At 27.2% G+C, this 23,423-nt stretch overlaps 1 protein-coding gene across 1 annotated transcript; it reads left to right on the plus strand.

The window, feature by feature from the left end:
- Positions 1-321: 321 nt before the first annotated feature.
- Positions 322-23,319, plus strand: LOC107448152 (G1/S-specific cyclin-D3). Its single transcript, XM_016063259.4, has 5 exons — positions 322-755; positions 5,462-5,677; positions 5,759-5,912; positions 21,250-21,395; positions 22,121-23,319. The coding sequence occupies exons 1-5, from the start codon at positions 540-542 to the stop codon at positions 22,307-22,309; spliced, it is 921 nt and encodes a 306-aa protein (XP_015918745.1). The 5' UTR covers positions 322-539; the 3' UTR covers positions 22,310-23,319.
- The last annotated feature ends 104 nt before the right edge of the window (positions 23,320-23,423 follow it).

The raw sequence follows: 23,423 nt of genomic DNA on the forward strand, positions 1-23,423 counted from the left end.
CAATTTTTTTACAGTTAAAAATACATTCATTTTTTTTATTAGTGGCACACAGCGTTACGAAATATTTCCACAAAAGTTATAAGTTTGGGAAACAGTACTTTAGTAGAAACAATTTGTCTTTTTTTTATGCTAATTTCTGAACGGGAAGCTTACAACCAAATCGGAAATAACTATTTCCGCAACTTGAAAAGCGAAAGCAAAACCTAAGATTTCTAGCGGAAGATCGTCTGCTTGTCATTTCTACATCACCTGTTTTTAACCTGGCAAAAGTTGGCGAGAAACGATTTGGCGACGAAAACCCTAACTTTTTTACTCCCCTCCCCTGAACAAAAGAAAAACCACGTGCAACAGGCCGTTTCTCCCCATCCTCCAAAAAACACCATTTCTACCAACCCTGAAACGTCCTGTAGACAAAAACGGAAGCAACAACCTGATAGCTCCCGAGTCACGATTTTGCGAACGGTGCGTACGGAAGACGGATCATCGGAGAGAGAAAATTGAAATCTCACGGAAAATTCCGATAATCATCTCCTGCATCCATGGATTCGATGCTGTGGAGCGGGGATATGATTTGTCCCATGTCTCAGGTTGATCCTGTACTGAATGGGGATCCTAGAGTTCTTCAGCAATTGATTAAGAATGAAAGAATTCAGGGAAAGAGTTTTAGACATATCAACACCCGGTGTTATTTTAAAGAAGCCCAGGAGGAGGTTCAGCCTCATATGAGGAGGATACTTACGAAGTGGATGATGGAGGTGATTTTTTTTTTTTAACTTATTTAAAATTATTTTTTAGTATTTAAGTTTTGGAGATTTTGCCCTCTTTTTACCTAACATTTTCTTTCAAAGAAATTTTAGTTTCTATTTAATACATTGGGTATCCGCGCTCCTGGGAAGTCATGAATTTCGGTATTGAACAAAATTTGTCATGATTTTAACTATTTTTTTAAAAAAAAAAAATCATGTAATGTCATGAATTTCGGTATTGAACAAAATTTTTCATGATTTTTAACTATTTTTTAAAAAAAAATCGTGTAATGTCATGAATTTCAGTATTGAACAAAATTTGTCATGCTTTTAACTATTTTTTTTTTTAAAAAAATCATGTAAACTCATGAATTTTGGTACTGAACAAAATTTGTCATAAAATGTTACGATTTTAACTTTGTAATGTCATAAATTTTGGTATTGAACAAAATTTGTCATGATTTTAACTATTTTTTTTAAAAAAAAAATCATGTAATGTCATGAATTTCGGTATTGAACAAAATTTTTCATGATTTTTAACTATTTTTTTAAAAAAAATCGTGTAATGTCATGAATTTCAGTATTGAACAAAATTTGTCATGCTTTTAACTATTTTTTTTTAAAAAAAAATCATGTAAACTCATGAATTTTGGTACTGAACAAAATTTGTCATAAAATGTCACGATTTTAACTTTGTAATGTCATGAATTTTGGTATTGAACAAAATTTGTCATGATTTTAACTATTTTTTTTAAAAAAAAAAAATCATGTAATGTCATGAATTTCGGTATTGAACAAAATTTTTCATGATTTTTAACTATTTTTTAAAAAAAAATCGTGTAATGTCATGAATTTCAGTATTGAACAAAATTTGTCATGCTTTTAACTATTTTTTTTTAAAAAAAATCATGTAAACTCATGAATTTTGGTACTGAACAAAATTTGTCATAAAATGTCACGATTTCAACTTTGTAATGTCATGAATTTTGGTATTGAACAAAATTTGTCATGATTTTAACTATTTTTTTTTTTAAAAAAAAAATCATGTAATGTCATGAATTTCGGTATTGAACAAAATTTTTCATGATTTTTAACTATTTTTTTTAAAAAAATCGTGTAATGTCATGAATTTCAGTATTGAACAAAATTTGTCATGCTTTTAACTATTTTTTTTTTTAAAAAAATCATGTAAACTCATGAATTTTGGTACTGAACAAAATTTGTCATAAAATGTCACGATTTTAACTTTGTAATGTCATGAATTTTGGTATTGAACAAAATTTGTCATGATTTTAACTATTTTTTAAAAAAAAAAAAAATCATGCAAAGTCATGAATTTCGGTATTGAATAAAATTTGTCATGATTTTAACTGTTTCTTTTTTTTAAAAAAAATCATGCAAAGTCATGGATTTAGATCGCTGATAAATCTAATTTTTAAAATGAAATCCCCCCCCCCGAATTCCATGGTGTTCCGAATATCTGAATTTGTAACAAAATCCCCACTTACAGTCATATTTTATTGAAACATAAAATGTTTTTATATTGTTCTTTAAAAATTATAGTGTTCTTTAAAAAAAATGAAAGAAAGAACATCATTTCTAGAGCAAATTATCTTTTAAATTACTCTGATTTCAGAATTTTTTTTAAATTATTTTTTATTTTATTTTATCAATTTAAAATTCTAGCTGAAGCAAGCCAGAAAAGTATCTTTAGAATATGATTCTGCAGAAAAAATATTTATTTGCTTTTGTATTTTTTTCCAGCTATTTTATTGCTTCTTTACTCTGTTTTTTAAATTTAAGATCTATAAATATGAAAATGCAGAATGCAGTTTCGGTTCTACCTATCATTTCAATTAATGTTGTTATAATGCTTTTTTAAATTTATTGTTGTTTTTGTCAGAGAAAATTCTTGGAATTAGTCATGGAAAGTCGTAAAAAATCATTGATTTGAAAATCTAAAATGTAGCAGATACCATTATTTTCTTGAAAAAAACGTTAAAAGTATTTTTTTATTTGAGTGTAAATTAATAAGTAGGAGGATTGTTACAAAATTGATTATGGAGGTGATTTTTTTCATTTTACTTAAAATTTCATTTGAAGTCCTTTAAATTTTGTTTGGAGATTAAATTTGCCCTTTTTTTTATTTGTAGTTTTCTCTTGAAAAAAAAATTCTTATTTTTCTCTTTTTAATTTTTTAATATATATAAAACGTTTAAAATATTTTCTATTTAAGTGTAATTAATAATATAATATACAATTTATTACTTACATTTCTGGAGGATTTAATTCCTAATTATTATACAATTAATTTTCTAATTATTATACACATAGTTTTAAAGTTTAATTAATTCACGTGTTGTTTACTAATATTATCAGAACACACTAACGTTATAGATTTTTTTTTAAACTACATTTTAAATCCTTTAATATTTTGTTTGATCATTAATTTGATCTTTTTTTTTTATAGATGAAATCATTCCTACGTGTGCCACGTATAAGTGTTTTCGAAGTGTAAAGCAACCGAAATATGTTTCAATATTTTTAAAAAACTTGCTAATTGATGTTTTTTTGAAATATTATAAAATTACTTACAGTTTTGTAATTTAAAAATTAAACTTTGTTCACGCGTAGGAAGGTTTATGATCTACTTCTTTTAAGGCACTACAGCCGACAGTTGGTCATTGCTTGCTGAACAATGCTGTTTAATTTTTCAGCTCAATATAGGTTTTGAAATTCTCTTTAAAAGAAATCTTAGCTTATATATAAAAACATAATTGTGCTGTTTTTGCTATTAGAATGAAATGTGATGAAAACGGAATTATTCCTATTACCTCTCAAAGTTATTTAATTTACAAGCATTTAAAAATATTTGATAATTTTCGCAATTTAAGATACATTTTATAATAAAATTCTTATCATTTTATCAATTGAATTACCTACGTTTTATCGTGTATTAAGTATTGATAAATATATTTTCCCTTTAATGATAATTATATAAATTTCAATTATTTTAGTGCTTGAAAAGAAAAAAAAGAAAACATGCATGTTCTCTATATTAACATGATTTTTTTTTACATATAATTTTTTCAAATGCTCTTATTAAAGGATGGTTTTAAAATATTTTTTTATTTTTAATATGTACTTTATGAATGTGTATTAACACCAACTTCAAGAAACCAAAGTCGTAAGTTAAATTTGTTTTGCAAACTAAAACATTTCGGCGAAAAATGAATACATTTTTATGAAGGGCAATTCTGCTAAAACATTTCTCAAAAAAACAAAAATTCGAACTTAGTTCGTTTGAATTATTCTTTAATGAATTTGTTGCATAATTCAAGTCTTTTCCTGCAAACTTTTATCAAAGCTCGTCTGGTGCTGTGTTCCATTTTCATTATTTTACATCCTGCACCAACAAGACCGAAACTGCTCGAGGTCGTTTTCTGTTTACCTGAACGATTAAGGGGAGGGGACTTTTCTTCCTGTTTATTTACTCTTTTTTTTCTTCTTTCTTTATTTCTTCGATCCCCTTAGTCCTGTTACTGGAATAAAAAGAGGGGAGGGGGAGCCTTACCTTTATGTGATACTTTTTATTTTATTACGTATCTATTTAAATTAAAATTTGAATAAATTCATATTTGCTAAATTAAGTTCTTGTTTCCCTAAATAGAATAACAATGTCAGCGAAGATAAAGAACATTCTATGAGTTTATTCGAATCTGATAAATTCTTTTTGATGCATCATGCCCTATTTTTTTTCTCATATGCCCTATTATTTTTTTATTAATGGATGAAGATATGCAACGGTATGAAAGATTTAGAATTTTCAATTTACTTATCTTCTTAATCTACATACTCTTTTAATTATCAATTTTTTTAGCCAGGTCTTTTAAATCCAATTTTTATTTCGAAGCACTCTAAATTAAATTTTGATGATTATAAATAAAATAATTTAAACAGATAATTAAATTTTTATTATTTGTGTTGAATTATTTGACACTTATGCATTCATAAAAGAGAAAGAAAAAATGAAAATAATTTTAAATTATTGACTCTGATTGATAACTGATTTTAAAACTGTTTACAAACGACCATAAAATTTTTGAATATTAACAACGAGCTTAAAATCTAGTTACATGATTCCAATTATCTCTACTAAATTTTTAAACTGTAAATGGTAGTCAGGCTATTTTGATAGTTATGAGCTATACCATCTGATATTTACCTGCTCAAACTGGTAAATATTAATCAATTTAATAGTAGGATTAAAATTCTTTTTCAAAAGATGGTGTTTTTTATTCTTTAGAATAAATTTCCATTCACTATGTAGCTGACAATCTGTTTCCGTAAAATTTAGAATATTTTTCGATTTATTACGTTTAATATCTTTTTTTAAAAATAAAAAGTTTAAATTCGAATGCTTGATAAGATATTAAATAATAATGATAAACTGAATTTTTTGGTGACTGGAATACTTTGTGAATGCTTAAATTTTATAGAACTATTAATTATATTTATTAAGTTTAGTAGGTTTGAGGCACGTCTTTAACAAATCGAATTCACAAAGTCCACTATCACTAATGCAAACGATATTTAAATATATCGATTTGATTTGTAACTAAGAAAACGGCTGCTATAAATTGTTTTGAACTTGCTGCTTTTTTTTTTATTATTCTGTTTTATTTACAAGTTCTAAACTTGTTAATTATTTTCAGGTTTGTGAAGAACAAGGTGCAGACGATATTATTTTTCCACTAGCAACATCATACGTGGACAGATTTCTGGCTTGTGTCAGGATACGAAAAACACAATTACAACTCCTCGGAGCTGTGTGTCTGCTTATTGCTTCCAAATTAAGGCAATGTCGATCTTTTACGGTGGATGCCCTTATATACTATACAGATTACTCTGTTTCCACGAGGGATATTACGGTAAGTGCGTAATATTACAAACATAGAATAAACACACTCCAATTTTATTTTTATTACAATTTATATTGTTTGATATTTTAGACGTGGGAGCTTCTGGTTCTGAATACTCTCAAATGGGATATGGCAGCAGTGATTGCAAGTGATTTCATTGATCCATTATTGTCCAGGCTGAATGTTGAAAGAGAAGATATCGTTAGGCGGCATGCCTACACGTTTATTGCCCTATGCGCAACTGGTGAGAATACTTTAAAAGTTATATTTTCTCTCTTATATAAATGTTTTCATTCAAATGTTCTTTTTTTCTTCCCATTTGATGGTGTACTTCCTTGAATGGCCATTTAAATTTTGCGTAAGCTTATTTTTGACAGTTTTAAATTGCCCCTTTGTCATCGGAAAAAGAAAAAAAGCAAATCACTAACTTATACTTACGTAACAAAGTTGCAATCTCCCCTCCTGATTTTTGCTTTAGCTTCAACTTATATTGTAGTAATCTAAATTTAGAATTACGTTCAAATTAAGGATGGAACTTTGAATAAAACGAAAGTTACTTTATAATTCCTTTTATAAAATATTTAGTAAAATATTCTTTAGAAATCTTTCGTATTTTCCTTTTGTGTTAAATATTGATCTCTGAAACTATTCAGGGAAAGGGGAAAAAAAATTCCAACTTTTTACTTTTCCCGAATTTAACTTTTTTTTCCAAACTTGAAAATTTTCCATTTGTAATTTTTTGTTACATTTATTATTTTTCTTTTTAGAAAATTTGAAAATAAGGGAATCTTGAAGTATTACGTAAACATAACTCATTTCGCCTACTCCCCCTGAAGGAATATTTGCACGGCCCCCTTCAAAAAATACTGATAGTGTTATTTCTTTAATGTTAAATTAATTTCCTGTTGAAATTTTCTTAAAATATTATAACATTATTAACATTTAACATCATATTTTTATTGTTTATTTATTTTCAATAATGAACTCATTGGATGTAGTAACTAATGAAGATTCTTTGGTCGCTATTCAGCCACTTAATGATCGTGTTTCTTTTAACACTTTATTTAACTAGAATGTTTCAAAGTGATTCAGAATGTTCAATAAATGATTTATTGATGTCTTAGAAGTGGAAGTGTTTCTCAAATTTTTTTAAATGTAGATTATTGTGTAAAATTTAAAATATATCTTAAACCCAAAATAAGCTTTAAAAAGTTACTAATTGCTTTAATTTCGGTTTCAAAAAATAATAACCGGGATTCGTATTTAATTTCTTATAATGAAATAAAATATAATTTGACATAAGTCGTCTGTAAATTGTGTAGCAGTAAGAAGTTTAATTAGTTTATTCCTTGAAATAAAATAAAAAAGATTAATCTGTATATGTTGTTACCGTTGTTGTTAAATTGCCTTAAAGTTTTTTTTTCCATGTTCTTAATTAAGTAATTAAAAATAAAATATAAATTATTTCAGTTTTATAAACCTGTAGAATGAGGTTTGAAAATATAGTTATTTGCGTTAATTTTGTGAAGTTAAATTTTTCTTTTCTTTATTTAATATGATTTATTAAAGAGCTTCTTTTACTTTTTTTTAAATTGCGTCATCATTGAAAAGTAATAATTAAAAGAACTAGCGTATTCTATGCACTTATATTTACGTTTAGTACCTGTTTGAATTCTTGAACTTCTGACATTAGATGAAATTTTATAAGATCAATATAAGTATTTTAACGTTCTATTATTAATGACTTTTTTCCTTTAGAAATTAGCCTTTATTTTTATTTATTTATTTATTTATTTATTTTTTTGTTCTTTTTTTTTTTTTTAACTCATTTATCGCAATAACACTTTCTGTTCTATCTTCTTTCGCTGCGTACTAAGTTTCACAAATCCAGGATAACATCAATTAAATTTTATAATACAATATTGATTGAATACCATTAAAATCATACATTTTACCAAGCAAAATAACCAAATCGATAAAGATTTGAATAAATTTTAGTATTAATCCCTAATAAAAGAGTTGATATACACAAAAACTTCAACTTCGACCTTGTTGAAATCGATACGTTCAGCTGCCGCTAAATATTTAAACATGGACGCACGTCGCGTTCGCATTGTTATAGGCATCTGCAGCTAGTGTGACATCCTTTATTTTTTTCAATATCCCCCACCGGTGCGATCACCTGGTTTGCCCTAAATGGGAAGTGTGCGCCCTGCTCTACTAACAATAGAGCACGCGTGTATCTCGCCCCCCCCCCCTTCCGAACTCAGGTATTCTCTTTAGTATAATCATGTTCCACAAGTTCCTGCAGTTGATTATGTCTGTGACAGTGCCATGTATTAATATGCAGTTCCTAGATAGTTTATTAGTGTCGGTATGATAAATATTTTACATCCTTATTTACATGAAATGTAAGGTGATCGTTTGTGATTAGCAAACTTCCATTTGTAAGGAGATCCTTTTATTTGATTATCATTTGCTACTATGCATAGCGTTCAAATGGTAATTCATAATCATTGAGGAGCACCCGAAATTTTACTGATTAACTTAATTTAATAACGTTTAGAATGTATTTAGAACTACTGTGAAGAGATTAACACTATAAAGACGAGTAAAAAAACTAAATTTTAGTTTTCCTTTTAAAAAAGATTAAAACAATTCAAAAATTCATGAAAAGTCAGAGATTTTATCAAGATTTGTGAATTTCCATGAAGTTTGAAAAATGGCACTGTTTCCTCCACTTTTTTCAAGGCAAAACTTTCTCACTTTTTTTTGTTTTTTGGTAAATGCAATGCATGGGAAAATTTAGGTTTTCCTTAGCTATCGATCAGGTGTAAACAGTTTCAAATCGTTTTAATTTTCAAATTAAATGAATAAACAAAAACATCAAGATATATTTTTTATAACCGTATATGAATAAGAACCTATTATGTCTTTTTATTGCTTCATTTTCGCATTTTATTTATTTTGAAATGTATTAAACGCTTCATTTTTTTTCCTTGCCAGATATAGATTCTCAATAATTTAAAATTACCTTGAATAGACTGACATTGAATGAGTTTAACCATACACAATTTATTTTTGGTTAAATTAATTATTTTTTTAGGAATGTACGACACATATTTATGTTATATGTACATTATATTTATGTTATACACATATAATATGCAACATATTTTTACATTAGGTAGACAGGGAACTTATGAATTTATTCTTACTAAACTTTTGCATATGATAATATTTGGGGAGTTAAATATATAATACAGGGTTATTCATAATTCTCTCCGCCTGTAAACGCCATTTTTCTTTACTACAACTGGCTTCAGTGGTACATGTTACTGACATCTACCGGCAACTGCTTAAATTAAAACTTGAATACTTTCGGAATAATTTCATATGTTCTTTTTTGCCATATTCGTCTTCGTTTTTTTACTATAACGCTTCGAAACCCCGGAGGGAATTATGAATGACCCTGTATTAAAATTTTTATTATAAAAATTAAAAAAAGAGTTGAAAAATTCAAGCATTTTTTTGTGCTGTTTTTACTGTTTTGAACAAATCTTGAGTTGTTTTGGTTTCATCCTATCAACAACTTTCAAACGATATTTCCAAACCTAGTTGTAAAAAAAATACAGCTAACCACAAGATTTTCAACCTTTTAAATTGTCATTGAGAGAAACCGGCCATGAACTTAAAAAACGGATCCCAACTTGCCATCTGCCTGTGTCCATATATTCCATAATCAGCGGCGTCTCGAACGTCCCAAAAAATAAAATAAAAATAAAAAAACATTTTTTACCCATCTATATTCGACTTCCCCAATTAAACAAAGAAAAAAGTTTCTTCTTTTGTCCTAGAATATTTTGAGCTTCTTCGTTAGCTGAGTTCTAAATGAGTTGGAATCATGTTATATCTCACCTGTTTGGGGACTCCCTTTTTCTTTGGTCTGGTGGTTTCCGTTTTATTATTTTGAAAAATCTTCCTCATCATCTTTCTTTCTTTTACACCTGCCTCGCCAATTCCCTTAATTTCCGCTACACGCGAAAGATGAAGCACAGAAGCTGGCTTCAAAAAATGGAAAGATTTTCACTGCCGAGATTTCACCTGCCTTTCGATAATTGGGATTAATTTACGGTGTTTAGTGTGTCAGTGCGTATAGGGTTTTTTTTTTTAACGCTTCATCGGTTTCTTCGCTTTCACAACGGCTGCTTTTTCCTATATTTCCCAAATAGCAAAATAAGGTTTATTTTCACTCAGAAAAACCTTTTACATAAAAAGGTTTTTATGCGGTTTACGTGTAAACCTTCTAATCTTAAATTGAGATCTGTGACAATATGCTCTATTCTACGCGCATTGCCCTAATCCAACATATTGGAAAACAACCTTTTATATAAAAACCTTGAATCGAGGTTGTCTTAGGGTTTTCAGGCGTGGAAAAAAAAATCTTTGAATAAAGCTAGTCTTAAGGTGAATATAATCTTAAATCTAGGTAATTATAAGGTTTCTTTTCGCAACGTCTTGTATGCTCAGCTAAAGTTCACCTTGTCATGAAATTTTAATGGACAATGCAATTTGATCCTGTAACGTCTGCTATAACGTCCTCAGTCACTACTTTTGTGAAAAAAGAAGCTTTAAAAATAATTTTCAATCCTTTTATGGTGAAAGGTTTGGAACTGCAATATTTTTGCTTTATTTTGAAAAACGATTTTTAGTATAAATATTTTCGTGATAATAAAAAGAAAATTCCGCCACAAGTTTGCAGTTGCTTTCTGTTTTTTTTTTCTTTTTCTTTTTTTAAAGTTTAGTTCCTTTTTAGTTGAAAAACAAATCATAATCCATTTAAGTTTAAAACTAAGTGGCAACAAGTGCAATTTCTACAGTTAAATTTAATATGTTTAAATTACTTTGTGATAGTCGGTCTGAATTTAATTTACGTATACAGTAACTTATTCCAAATTGTAATATAATAATGAAAATAAGTAAAATTTGTGGCCCTAGCTAGATCTCGGGGAGTTTAAAATGAGGAAAAGCTTAGTGCCATATATTTTATTATTAATATGCATATAGCACACGGACAAACAAACATAAATTTAATTAATTAAGAAAAGGAGAAATAAGTGTAAGGTCCATTCGGTTCGAAGTCTGAGCATCCACTGCCTTGTATATGGTGGAGCTGTTGTAGCTTAGCGATGTGGTTGCTAGAAATGTAAAATTATGTTTTTTTTTTTTTTTTTTTTTTTTGCGTTATAGTCTATTAATGTTTATATTTATTCCGAAATTTCAAAATTCCAATTTCATGTTTGTAGTCTTCGAAAATAGTCGTCTTTAAAATTAAATTTAAGGATAATTTCATAGCAAAGGTACCACAACATTTTGCAATTGTACCCGTCAGAACAATAATTTGACAAGTTTGTCAAACATGACAAAGCTTAATAACTTTTCAATACTTAAAAGATTTGTTTTTCAAAATGTCTTCAAAGCATGGATTTGAATCTCTTTCAAAACATGAAATAAAACTGATATATAATTTCTTTTACCAGAGATCAATTTACAATGTTATCTTTTAAAAGTAAAAATTATAAAATGATTTTTTTTTTTTTTAAATCATGGATTGACTTTATATCTATGCTAGTTTTCCTATACCTTGCACCATTAGTTAAGAAAAGGCAATTATAGTGCAAGTATTAAGAAGAGTTTTTTTTTTTTTGGGGGGGGGGGAGTATATTCTCTGCTCAAAGTTTCATTCTATTACGATAAAAGTATTCTAGATCTGTTAAATGTATTATAAAGTGTAACCTTCTAAGTTTGTATCCATGACGTCACAAACACATCTTAACCCCCTCCCCCTTCTTAATACGAGGTATTTCGTCAGTTTTTCAATGACAGAAGGCTGCAGAGCGTATTGATGAGGTCGCGTGCCCGACTCGTGGCGTCTTTGTTCGAAGGAGAGAGAAAAAAATTGACCAGAAAAGGGCCCCCCTGGCGGCAGATGTTACCTGGGCGGACTACAAGAAATTTTCCAAAGGACCGCACCTGGACTTTGCCGAATGTATATAAATGTCTCGGTTGAAGGACCGCACCGAGAGTCAATGAGGAGAGGGGGGGTGTATAGGTTTGTTGTGTGGGAGAAATATCGTCATTTGTATTGTGCCCGGGTAAAAAAAAAAAAAAAACACATTGGGTCATTAAATGATCACTGCCAGTTGGTCGACCCCAGTCCTCAATCTGCCTAACGTCCAGCTGATTGGGAAAAGTTCGACGTGGTGCTGAGTTTATGCGGCTGGCACGTCGGGAGTATTATAAATTTGGAACTCAATTGTCATCTGCTATATCTGTGCTCATTGGAGCATCGGAACGTTCTTGTGTGTATAGGGATTGCAGTGTGGGAATTTCATTGTTTTTAGGTTCTAATTTTAAGTGACTTAACTGATAGTTTTTTTTTAATTCACTATTATTTAAAAAATAACTAAATTTAAGTGACTAACTGATAATTTTTTTTTAAATTCACTATTATTTAAAAAATAATAATCTAATTTTAAATAATAAATTCTAATTTTAAGTGACTAACTGATAATTTTTTTAAAATTCACTATTATTTAAAAAATAATAATCTAATTTTAAATAATAAATAATAGGTTCTAATTTTAACTGACTAACTGATAATTTTTTTTTAATTCACCATTTAAAAAACAATCTAATTTTAAATAGTAAGTTCTAATTTTAAGTGACTGACTGATAATTTTTTTTAATTCACTATTATTTAAAAAATAATCTAATTTTAAATAGTAGGTTCTAATTTTAAGTGACTGACTGATAATTTTTTTTAATTTACTATTATTTAAAAAATAATAATCTAATTTTAAATAGTAGGTTCTAATTTTAAGTGACTAACTGATAATTTTTTTAATTCACTATTAATTAAAAAATAATAATTTATGAAGATCAAAATAATAGTACATATTAATTGAAAATTTGAATTTTTCACCCATTTCTTATATATATTATATTTCGTAGAGTTCTTTGCAAAGTACAATTTTGTAAAGAAGTTTTCTTTAATGTTTTGTTTTAAAAAAAAATTGCAAAACAGTAATCTTCGAACAATTTGCAGTTAACTTTAGTGGATTTTTTTTTTGCGAGGTGCGTTATTATTATTATTTTACCCCAGGGTCTTCTGCAAGAAATATGGGTCCTACGGCATCGAAATACTCAGTAATCTTTTGTTTTTTATTGCCAGTTTTTTCACCGTCGGATTTTGTTTGTAGCTCCGTTCAATCAGCTTATCAATATCACGTAGTACGGTAGTAATTATACCCCATCTGCAATTTATTCATTTATAAGTTCTGCACATATCTTTTACATTGTATTGTGTAAGTGAAGTTTTCTGTCATATTTTGTTTACAAAAAGTTGCGAAACAATTATTTCCTAACAATTTTCAGATAACTTTAGTGGGCTTTTTCTGCGAGTTGCGTTACTAATTTTTCTTTTTACTCTAGGGTCTGACTTAGTTTATAGGACCGTTCAATTAGCTTATCAATATTACGTACTGCAGTTCGCCTTTGGAACAGTTATACCCCATTTTGACTTTTGTTCTGTTTAAGCTTCATAACCGAATTTTTGAAAAACAAATGCAATATTTATTTTTTATTAATTTATTTTTGTTTTTATTTAACTTTTTAACGCTGCAATTTATTTATGATACATTTCAAAATAGTATGTTCTCACTTACAAAAATGTAAAGCTGTAATTTTTATATTGTGCAATGCATTACTTATGGCATTTAAAGACTTCAAGAAAGGTTCTAATAAAAAATACGCTAGGGTAATAAATTATGTTTTCATGTTGTGTTACCTTATTGTATATGCAATAGTGTATCATATGCTCATATTTTCTGTATTAAAAACTTAAAAATTTGATCTAATGTATCATAACTGAAACTTTTGTTGCCGAATAATTTTGTTTCCAAAAATTGGATATATTTTATTCCCTAACAATAGTTTAAAATTGGAAAGATTTCAAAAAAGTCCATTTTTCCTGTTTTCATAAAAAAGGAATTTTTAATTTTTCAAATCTTTCTTTTAGAAAAAAAAATTATAATAAAGGCTATAAAGACTCTTTTTGTGTCACAAATTAAATTATAGCTCAAGTTTGTGTCTAGTTTGAGAGCATGTACATATACATGTACTTTTAGTAAAAATATTTAAACTAAGTTTTCATATGCAATCACATTATGAGAAATGGTTTTCTAAAAAGATACAGGCCTCCAGAATATTGTTACGATTAAATAATTCTGCGTGGGAAATCGAAGTTTCGAATTATTCTAAACGGTGAAATTGAAATTCAGTTTCATTTCTGCACAAAAAATAAATTAAAATAATGGGGAATTTATTTCTAAAAAATTTTTTTTCTCCTTCACTCAATTTTATCGAAAACGTTATTCTTCTCTCTCACTATTATAATAATTTTTACTTTAAGAATGGCATTATTGACTTTCGATACTTGCCAATTTTGCAATCACACACAAGCGCTAGTTAATCGCGTTTTCAGATACCGTTTTCTTGGTTGCATGTGTTTTTGCCCCCCCCCCCCTTTACTCATTTGACCTTTAACGCCGAGCTACTGGAAAAAATCACCTCGATTAAGATTTCCGTCATAAGTTTGGGAGCGCACAAGACCCCCTTTTTTATACCTCATCGTCCTTATACCATCAATCGATTCGAAAATGACTTCCAAAAAAAAGAGGGGGGGGGGGAGCTAAGGGGATGACTTTAACCACGTGGCATTCGCGTGGAGTGCCTCCCCCCTGTATGTATCATCCAGGTGTACTTTTTTTTTATTTCGAGGAGAGGACTTTCTATTAAATTTTTACTAAAGTACCGGTGAGCAGATGTAAAGAAACAGGGGCACCAAAAGATTTTTAAAGATTCGAAGCACGTGCTAATCATTAATTTTTTTGCAAACGATTTCGCTAATAAAGTAAGAGACGTTCTGGTAGACATAAGTTAATCACTTTGATAACGTACTCTTTCATCTTTTTTTTTCTCTCAATTTAGTAGGAAAAAGTCAATCCTTTATGCATCTGCTATTGAACAAGAATTATTTTGCGAAAACCGTTCTAATAATAAATGAAGTATCTCAGGTGTTTTCGTCATCTTCTCTATTAGCTATTCTCATGTAAATAAAGGACTCACGACCCTAGGTCATCTTAGCAATCTCACTTAGTATTATTGATATTTATTTTTTATTTAGCATCAAACTTAGTTTATAAAATCCTTTATTTCTTTAAAAATATTTATCATTTAAAATATTTTTTTCTTGTTGTATGTCTTCACAAAGCATTTGCTTATGAAAAATATAATTTAATTTAGTTTAATATAATTTAATTTGTTCTTGTTGGTTGAGGTCAATTAAAAAATTTACCTTGTTGGCCAATTGAAAATTATTAAGGTAAGAAATTTTATTCGAAAAACCTTTTGGATAGCTTTATTGTGTATAAATATTTGATTTTTTTTTTTTTTTTTTTAGTCTAGTGGATGTTGTTTAATGACTCAAACGTAAAGAAATACTCTACAATATGCGAAGATTACTAAAAAATAAAATTTACCATTTTTTATGTAATAAATAAAAGCAACCGAAAATTTTTAATTAAATCTGAGTTAAAGTATATTTTATCGAATTTATGAATTTACTTTTTTACATACTTCTAAATAAAAATAGCATTTGCTGCAATTATTTAAAGTTTGAGTCTCAGGAAGTTAAAGTAATGTTTGTGTTTGGCACTGTGTAGTATTTGAATTATGGCACCATAGCCGAAATAAGCTGATCAAACAGTGCTATAAACTAATTCTGATAGTAAGTCCTGTGAAAAAAACAGAACAATTCTACTTAAAAGCTTATGTTACGAGTATTAGTGCTAAATAAATACTATCTGTCTGGAGAATGGTTTTAAAGTTTAAAACCTAACCAGAAAAACTGTATATTACATCAATTTACTAATTTTTTAAAATTTTTTGTCTATAGTATATATTTCTTGCTGTAATTTATCTTTGAAAGTATTTAAGTTAATATTACTGATTTTTATTTTTTCTGCGTTCAATATCTTGAAAAATTATTTAGTATTGCTATTTTAACTCCTTATCTTTTTAAAAAAAAAGCATTAGATTTTTATTTTTCCTGCGTATAATATTTTGAAAAATTATTTAGTATCGATATTTTAACTCCTTATCGTTTAAAAAAAATATTAGATTTTTATTTTTTCAGCTTTTATTACTTTGAAACAGTATTTAGTATCGATATTTTAACTCCTTATCGTTTAAAAAAAAATATTAGATTTGTATTTTTTCAACTTTTATTACTTTGAAAAATTATTTAGTATCGATATTTTAACTCCTTACCGTTTTTATTACTTTTCCAGCTTTTATTACTTTGAAAAAGTATTTAGTATTGATATTTTAACTCCTTATCGTTTAAAAAAATATTAGATTTTTATTTTTTCAACTTTTATTACTTTGAAAAATTATTTAGTATCGATATTTTAACTCCTTACCGTTTTTATTACTTTTCCAGCTTTTATTACTTTGAAAAAGTATTTAGTATTGATATTTTAACTCCTTATCGTTTAGAAAAATATTAGATTTTTATTTTTTCAACTTTTATTATTTAGAAAAAGTATTTAGTATCGATATTTTAACTCCTTATCGTTAAAAAAAAACATTAATAAAAAGAAAAGGGTCGAAAAAAAGCTGAAAATACGAAAGTAAAAAATATTAATTGGAGTTAAGGATAGCGATTGATATCAAACGTTGGATTTCACTGATTAGTGAGCGCGATATAATAAAATACAATAGAGGATCTTTTAATCGCTTTAATACATTTAATGGCTACAATACGTAACTAACTGTGGGAAACTGTATATAAACCAATCAACCACGAAAAAGATCTCTCATTTTCCCATAGGATCGGAAACAACGGATGGATCTTTTGACGGTCAAAGTTAACTAAATCATCCCAATTAGTATCCGTGACAGGATGCGTTGCGTGATCGTCTGCCGGAAATTACGACACTGATGCTGTTGGTACTATGTTGAGGTGTTTAAGTGTAGTTATACATTACATATTTTTGATAACGGTACAAGCTTTGCAGAAAAGGAAACATATAGGGATGCATAGGACAGATGCGGTTGTTTTAATGACTATTCAGTACCGGAAGATGAGTTAACGTGTATGGTTTATTATGCGATTTTACTTTGCAGCTGAATTAAGACTAAGATTTGTCTTGCACGCAATTTCGAAGTATTATCGAAACTATTATGGAATGATATTAATTTAAAAGGTTTTAAGTTGGCTAGAATGTTAGGTAAAATTCTATTTATTTAAACTAATAATTACGAACTATTTTTTTATTTTTATTTTCAATTTAATATTAAGTCAACAGGGATCTGTTTAGAAGAAATTTGCGGACCCTTCTAATATCAAAATATCTTTTCATAAAAACGGACCCTTCACAAGATATTTTAACTTAAAAACGGACCCTTCACAAAATGATTTTTCTTTTAATCGGACCCTTCACAAATTTGTTTATCTTCATTATTGTTTTGTTAATCGAATAAACCCTTTCCAGGGCAGAAAACAAGAAAGATGGATGTAAACGAATTAAGTTTTGTCTTCGGCAGGCGTTTCTTCCATTATTCGTCCGAAATGAATATTCTGCGTTCAGCAGTATAGACTAAATACCAAATATTTGTATGTTGCATCTCTAATTTAGAAGCAGCAATTGCTGTTTATTTTTGAAAATTTAATTTTTTTTAATTATAATTTTTCAGTGCCGAGCATAATCTTGTATCTGTTTGCAATTTAAAAACTCATTGAAAAAGTTTTTTGCAATAACCGACAATATTTGTACAAATTCATAAAAGCGGACCCTGGTTGAAAGAATGTGAGTAATTTTTTCACAATTTCACGAAAACCGGACCCTTCACAAAATGTTTGGACAGACCCCTGGTCAAGTTTTAAGTATAATTTTTATTATTTATTAAGTTCTAAAAGCGCTTTTTTACTTTACAATATATATATATAAGAGTTATTAAAAGTTTTGCATGAAGAAGGGCATTTATTTTCTATTTCACATAGAAATTTATAAATTTTGTATTATCTTATTTTTAGATATATTAATTGAATTTAGTAATAGTTTTCAATCAATATTACCTACGTAAAAATATATAATCTGTGTCCATTAAAATTGTTCATATAAAACGAAACGTCTTTCCTGATTTATATTGAAAATTCTGTAAAATTTGAATTCGAAGCTCTTATTTTGATGAAAATCTATGCAAATTTAAAACTGATAATCCCTTGCATATTAAGTTTAATTAGCAATGAAATCGAATAAAGTTAAATTTTTTAATGCCTTAATTTAGTTATTATAAACTAAATTTGTCCTACAATGTAATAAGTCATAAATGCGCTCATTAAACATGAATCTCATTCACAATTTGCATTGAAAATTCAAAAAAACATTTACAGTGCCCTACTCCGATTTTTATAATTTTTCATAAAAAATAATTCCTATGCAATTACTTATCACTAATGAAAATGCTAAAATACTTTCCCCCCCCCCTGTCCGAATATTGAATGCGTTGAATAGACATTTATTCAGTTGTAAAAAAAGAAAAAATAATAATAAGTGAATAAAATCTACTGCATGAGGCAAATTATTATTTACAGAAAATAAAGTTGAATTAAATTCAATGAAGAATAATATGAGCGATAAAAACACCTAGACTTGAAGGGGAAGGGAAATAATTCAGCGGAATTCATGAACACATCAAATAAATTTTGGTTTCTGTTTTTGTATTGGGATGCGCTCGTAAAATGTGCGCACATGCCGCAACCTGTAAAACGCCAGCTGGTTTTTGAAATCGAAAATGCTCTCTTGTGATTGGTCGTGCTTTGCGTCATCTCAAACCGGAAACTTGCTTCTCTTAAAAACTTCTAGTTTCTCTTTCCATGGGAAGCGCAGGACAGCTAGAAACAGAAATGATCGCTAATTTTGGCGTAATTATTATTCAAAGAAAAGAAATCAACATTTTAAAAATTTTGTATCATTTTAATAATGTAAAGTTTTTTTTTTTTTTTAAAGAATTATAAATGTAAATAAGACGCTTAATTCAAGATAAATTGCTATTTAAACAATAATTCATAAATAACAAATTACGAATAATTTAATTTGTATTATTTTAATAATGTAAAGGGTTTTTTTTGAAAATTGTAAATATAAATAAAACGCTTAATTCAAGATAAATCGCTATTTAAACAATAATTTTATATATAAATATTAAATTGTTTATGGCATCGATTTCAGAACTTTTATGTCTAGCGAATTATTGAAAAAATTTATTCGTATTATTTTAATAATGTAAAGGGTTTTTTTGAAAATTGTGAATATAAATAATACGCTTAGTTAAGATAAGTCGCTATTTAAACAATAATTCATAAATAACAAATTACGAATAATTTTATATATAAATATTAAATTGCTTAAGGCATCAATTTCAGAACTTTTATGTCTAGCGAATAATTGAAAAATTTTATTTGTATTTTAATAATGTAAAGGTTTTTTTTTTTAAAAAATTTTTTAATTGTAAATAAAACGCAATTCAAGATAACAATAATTAACAAGATATAAAATTATTTCAACAATATCTCATAAATAACAAATTACGAATAATTTTATAGATTAAATTGTTAAAAGCATCAATTTCTGATGGTTTATGTATAGCGAATTATTGTAAAATTTTCTTTTCTACATGTATTTTAATTATTTTATTTCTTTATTAAATATAGTTTCTCCTTAAACTAATTCTAATACTAAGAAACTATTAATAGGTTATTTCTGCACATTAATTTTATTTATATATAGTGAATTTTTTCTACTTATGTTTTTTCTCCTTTAAAAAATCGAATTGGTGTTATAAAACGCCATAAACTTTCAAGTGTTACATTGAAAAAATTAAAATTGTTAAATGAAGCTGATAAAATATTAATGAGGAAAAAAAATCGAAAACCTCAACAATTGCATTGTGTGAAAAAAATATATATATTTATTTAACTATTGTTTTTACAATAATTAGGTAAATAAATTTTCGAAAATTCAAATTACAATATTAACCAAAATATCAGTTTTGAACTATATTTATTATACTTTATAATGTTGTAATCGAAATGATAAAACGAAAATAAAAATGCAATAATAAATTTGCACCATTTATATCAGTAAAAAATATAAGATTTCCTACTGAAAAATTTAAGTATTTGTAAAAAAAAAAAACTTTCGTTTATTTTTATATTATAAATAATTTTTGAATGCTTAAATATGTATCAATAACAAACATTTGGCGAGTTAAATAGTTTGGCGACATTAATCGCGGACAAATGGGAAAAAAAAAGTTTTTAAATAAATGGTAACCATGCGCGGGAGCAGGTGTTGGCGGGATCGAAGTTCTTTGTTATATTTGGCGGGTTCCACAGGAAGTTGATTCCAGGTCCTTTAAAAAGTGTCCCTCTCAGGGATTGGTCGCTGGTGCCCCTCCTTCAGGTATACCCTATTTGAGGCCACCATATGTTTTTGAAAGGAAGTGTATATGACATCAGAGTTTTTGTCTGAACATCATACTTGTTTCTTCAAAAACACATTGTAGATGGCGCTCTAGTTAGTGCGTAAAAGTAGAAAAAATTATAGTATTCAATCTCTTAAATATAAACGCGTCACTTTTGTTATTTTCAATACACACAAACTTTTAAATATTTTGGGAGAAGTAAAAAAGAGAAACTTATGATTAACTTCTTTTATTTTAATAATTTTATAAATTTGAAATTAATAGTTTTTTTTTTCTAATTAAAAACCTTTTTTCTAAGTATTAAACTACTAATCTTAAAGTATGAAATATCAAAACTATAGATTTTTCTGTCTTATGATTTATCATAATTCAAAAAAGTTGCAAGTTTATTTCGGTTAATTGTAGTTTTCACTGAAAATTGAAGTCTTCATATAAATAAAGCTAACAGTTACAACCTTTTGTTTTGCTCCATAATGAAACCTTGTAAATTGTATTAAAAATAAGTTGTAAAATCTTTATATAAGTGATTCTTAAGAACTCATTCTACATACATTTTGATATTATCGTAGGCGTTGATCAACCAATCCATATTGGATTTTCAGCTATATTAATGTTCAAATCTACAACCTTGTAATATTTGAAACTAACCCAAAAGACAAAGCTACAGCTAGATTGTAGTTAATATTAGTAATAAAATGGTACACATTTAAATTAATTCATTCTTTCAGTTGTGAGACATAAAATTTTATATTATGTGTCAGCTTGAAGTGAAAATTTTGAGATCTTAAAACTTGAGTAATTATTGAAGGAGATTGATACCTTTATCCTTATAGAGTGGTGATACATCAATAATATATATGTTTCTTATGTTTTGCAGACAAATGTGACATATTTATCATGTTTTGCATTTATGAAACATTTTTGACTAATTTTACATCAAATATTAAAAGAAAAATTTTCTCTTTTAGAATATAAGTTCACTGCTTATTCTGCATCATTGTTAGCTGCATCGTGTCTTGCAGTTGCTATAAATGGACTCACATGGTTGCAGAAGCCCTGGGAATCATTATCTGCTCTATTAGAACATTTAACTGAGCTTATGGACATCAATGTTGTAAGTATTCAACGATGTATTGTTATTTCTATACATCAATGTTTCTCAACCTCATTTGGTTGATTTCATACAAAAAAAAACTGCAATTGTTTGCTGTACAATTGATAGATATATAATATAACCCTTCACATATTTTACAAAACTTAGCTGCTTAGAGGTGGAGAAAAATTGCTCATAAATTGAAAATTAATTAATTGATAATTATAATAATAATTATGAATTACAAATGGATTACTACTGAATCAAATTATGCCAGCTATCATAGTCATTGATTATTTAGCCATAACCATTTGAATAAATATTTTGTAATAAGAAAAAAAAATTATATTCAGCAGAGATTTAAAATATTTATTTTTAGTAAAAACTACCTATAAATTTCAACTTAATGTAAAAAATCAGCTTTGTTTTGTACTGAAACTTAATTTCTTTAAAAAAAATCATGCCTTTTTTAACTATTACAAAAATTTCACAGTATCTCAGATATTATGTTTAGCTGCCAAATTTGGTTGTATTTGATCTATTAGTCATTTTTATCTTGAATAATACTAATTAAACTAAATCCACTAATCTAATACTAAATTCACTATTGTTATAATTATTCATCATTGGTATTAGTTGAATTTAATTGCTCAAAATTCTATAAGAATGTAATGATTCTGATGATACTTGGAATAGATTTTGCTTATATATATGTACATTATATTAAGTATGCTTTTATTTTTCAGAAATACTTGGAAATTTGCATAACGGATGTCGAAGCTTTAATCGCCTCTAACATAGCACAACTTAATCAAGCCATATCAAAAGCAACCACTTCAGCAACACTTAACAATAACTTGAGTTGTTCAGTAACTGCTAATGGAACAAAATCGCAAATTGAAACCACTGCAGAGATGTCAGATGTTATATATTAATTTTTCTTTTTTTTATGAAAGAAGATATTAACTTGATATGTTAAATGAAATCCAAACATCTACAGAGTTATATTTCAGTTGAAAAGTATTTAGAGAACTAAATTTTAACAAGTTGAAAATGTTTTATGTTAAATGTTTATTCGAACAAAATTATGTAAAAAATGTATAAGATTTTATAACTGTTTGTATTAGTTTAAATATGTAAACCCTGTGTGTTGCACGTTTGAAAAATTATACCAAAGTCATTATTTGATCTCTTAAAAATTGTTTTTAATTTTACATTTTGGTCAATGATGTTTATTTATTTTGATAGTGCATTCCATTTTTTGTTATTTCTAGTCTATTTGTGTATTTCAAATACATTTATTTATTTATTTTTAGATTTTATATCTGTTTATTACACTACAGCTATTATTACCAAAAAGATATACTTAAAAAAAATTATGGAAAAAACATACAAATATATTTATAAGAAGGAAATTATATTGTCGCTCTGATTTTCTCAAAACAATTTTATTAATTTGCAACATTTCTTGTTAGATGTAATTTTGATTTCATATTGTAACAAAGCAATTTTGTTTTAATTTAACCTTTTCTGATTGCTCACTAGAGTGTTGTTTGCAAATAAGATTAATTTACACACATTTGAAAACAGTAAGATGATTCTATGCATTATATTAACAAGTAGAAATTAAAGAAACTTGCATTGTATCTTAACTTAGGCCACATTTTTACATCAAACTGTTTTTTAGTACTATCTTTTTAGTGCCTCAAGTCTCTCATTTTTTAAACAATATAATGCTGACAGTTAAAAAACTACTTTATTTTAACTGAAAATGTAGCTGGATAATCAAACTGCCTCATCTCATTATTGTAAATAGCACATTTATGTGAAATCACTTTAATTTTATATGTGATGCAAATCCATTTCTACTATGTCTTTCTAAAATGATTATTTTTATACTGCTACCTATGTATAGATTTTGTAAATAAAATGTTTCATGTTCTAACACTTTTTGTCTTTTTAATAAGAAAAAACTGAGTAATAGCATCCCATTTTAAATAATGAAATTTAAAATTTAGGGAAGATTTTGAAATCAATAAATAATGCATA

Source organism: Parasteatoda tepidariorum, chromosome 10, assembly GCF_982258835.1.
Source record: "Parasteatoda tepidariorum strain Cologne lab strain chromosome 10, Ptep-v5.0, whole genome shotgun sequence".
Classification (NCBI taxonomy): domain Eukaryota; kingdom Metazoa; phylum Arthropoda; class Arachnida; order Araneae; family Theridiidae; genus Parasteatoda; species Parasteatoda tepidariorum.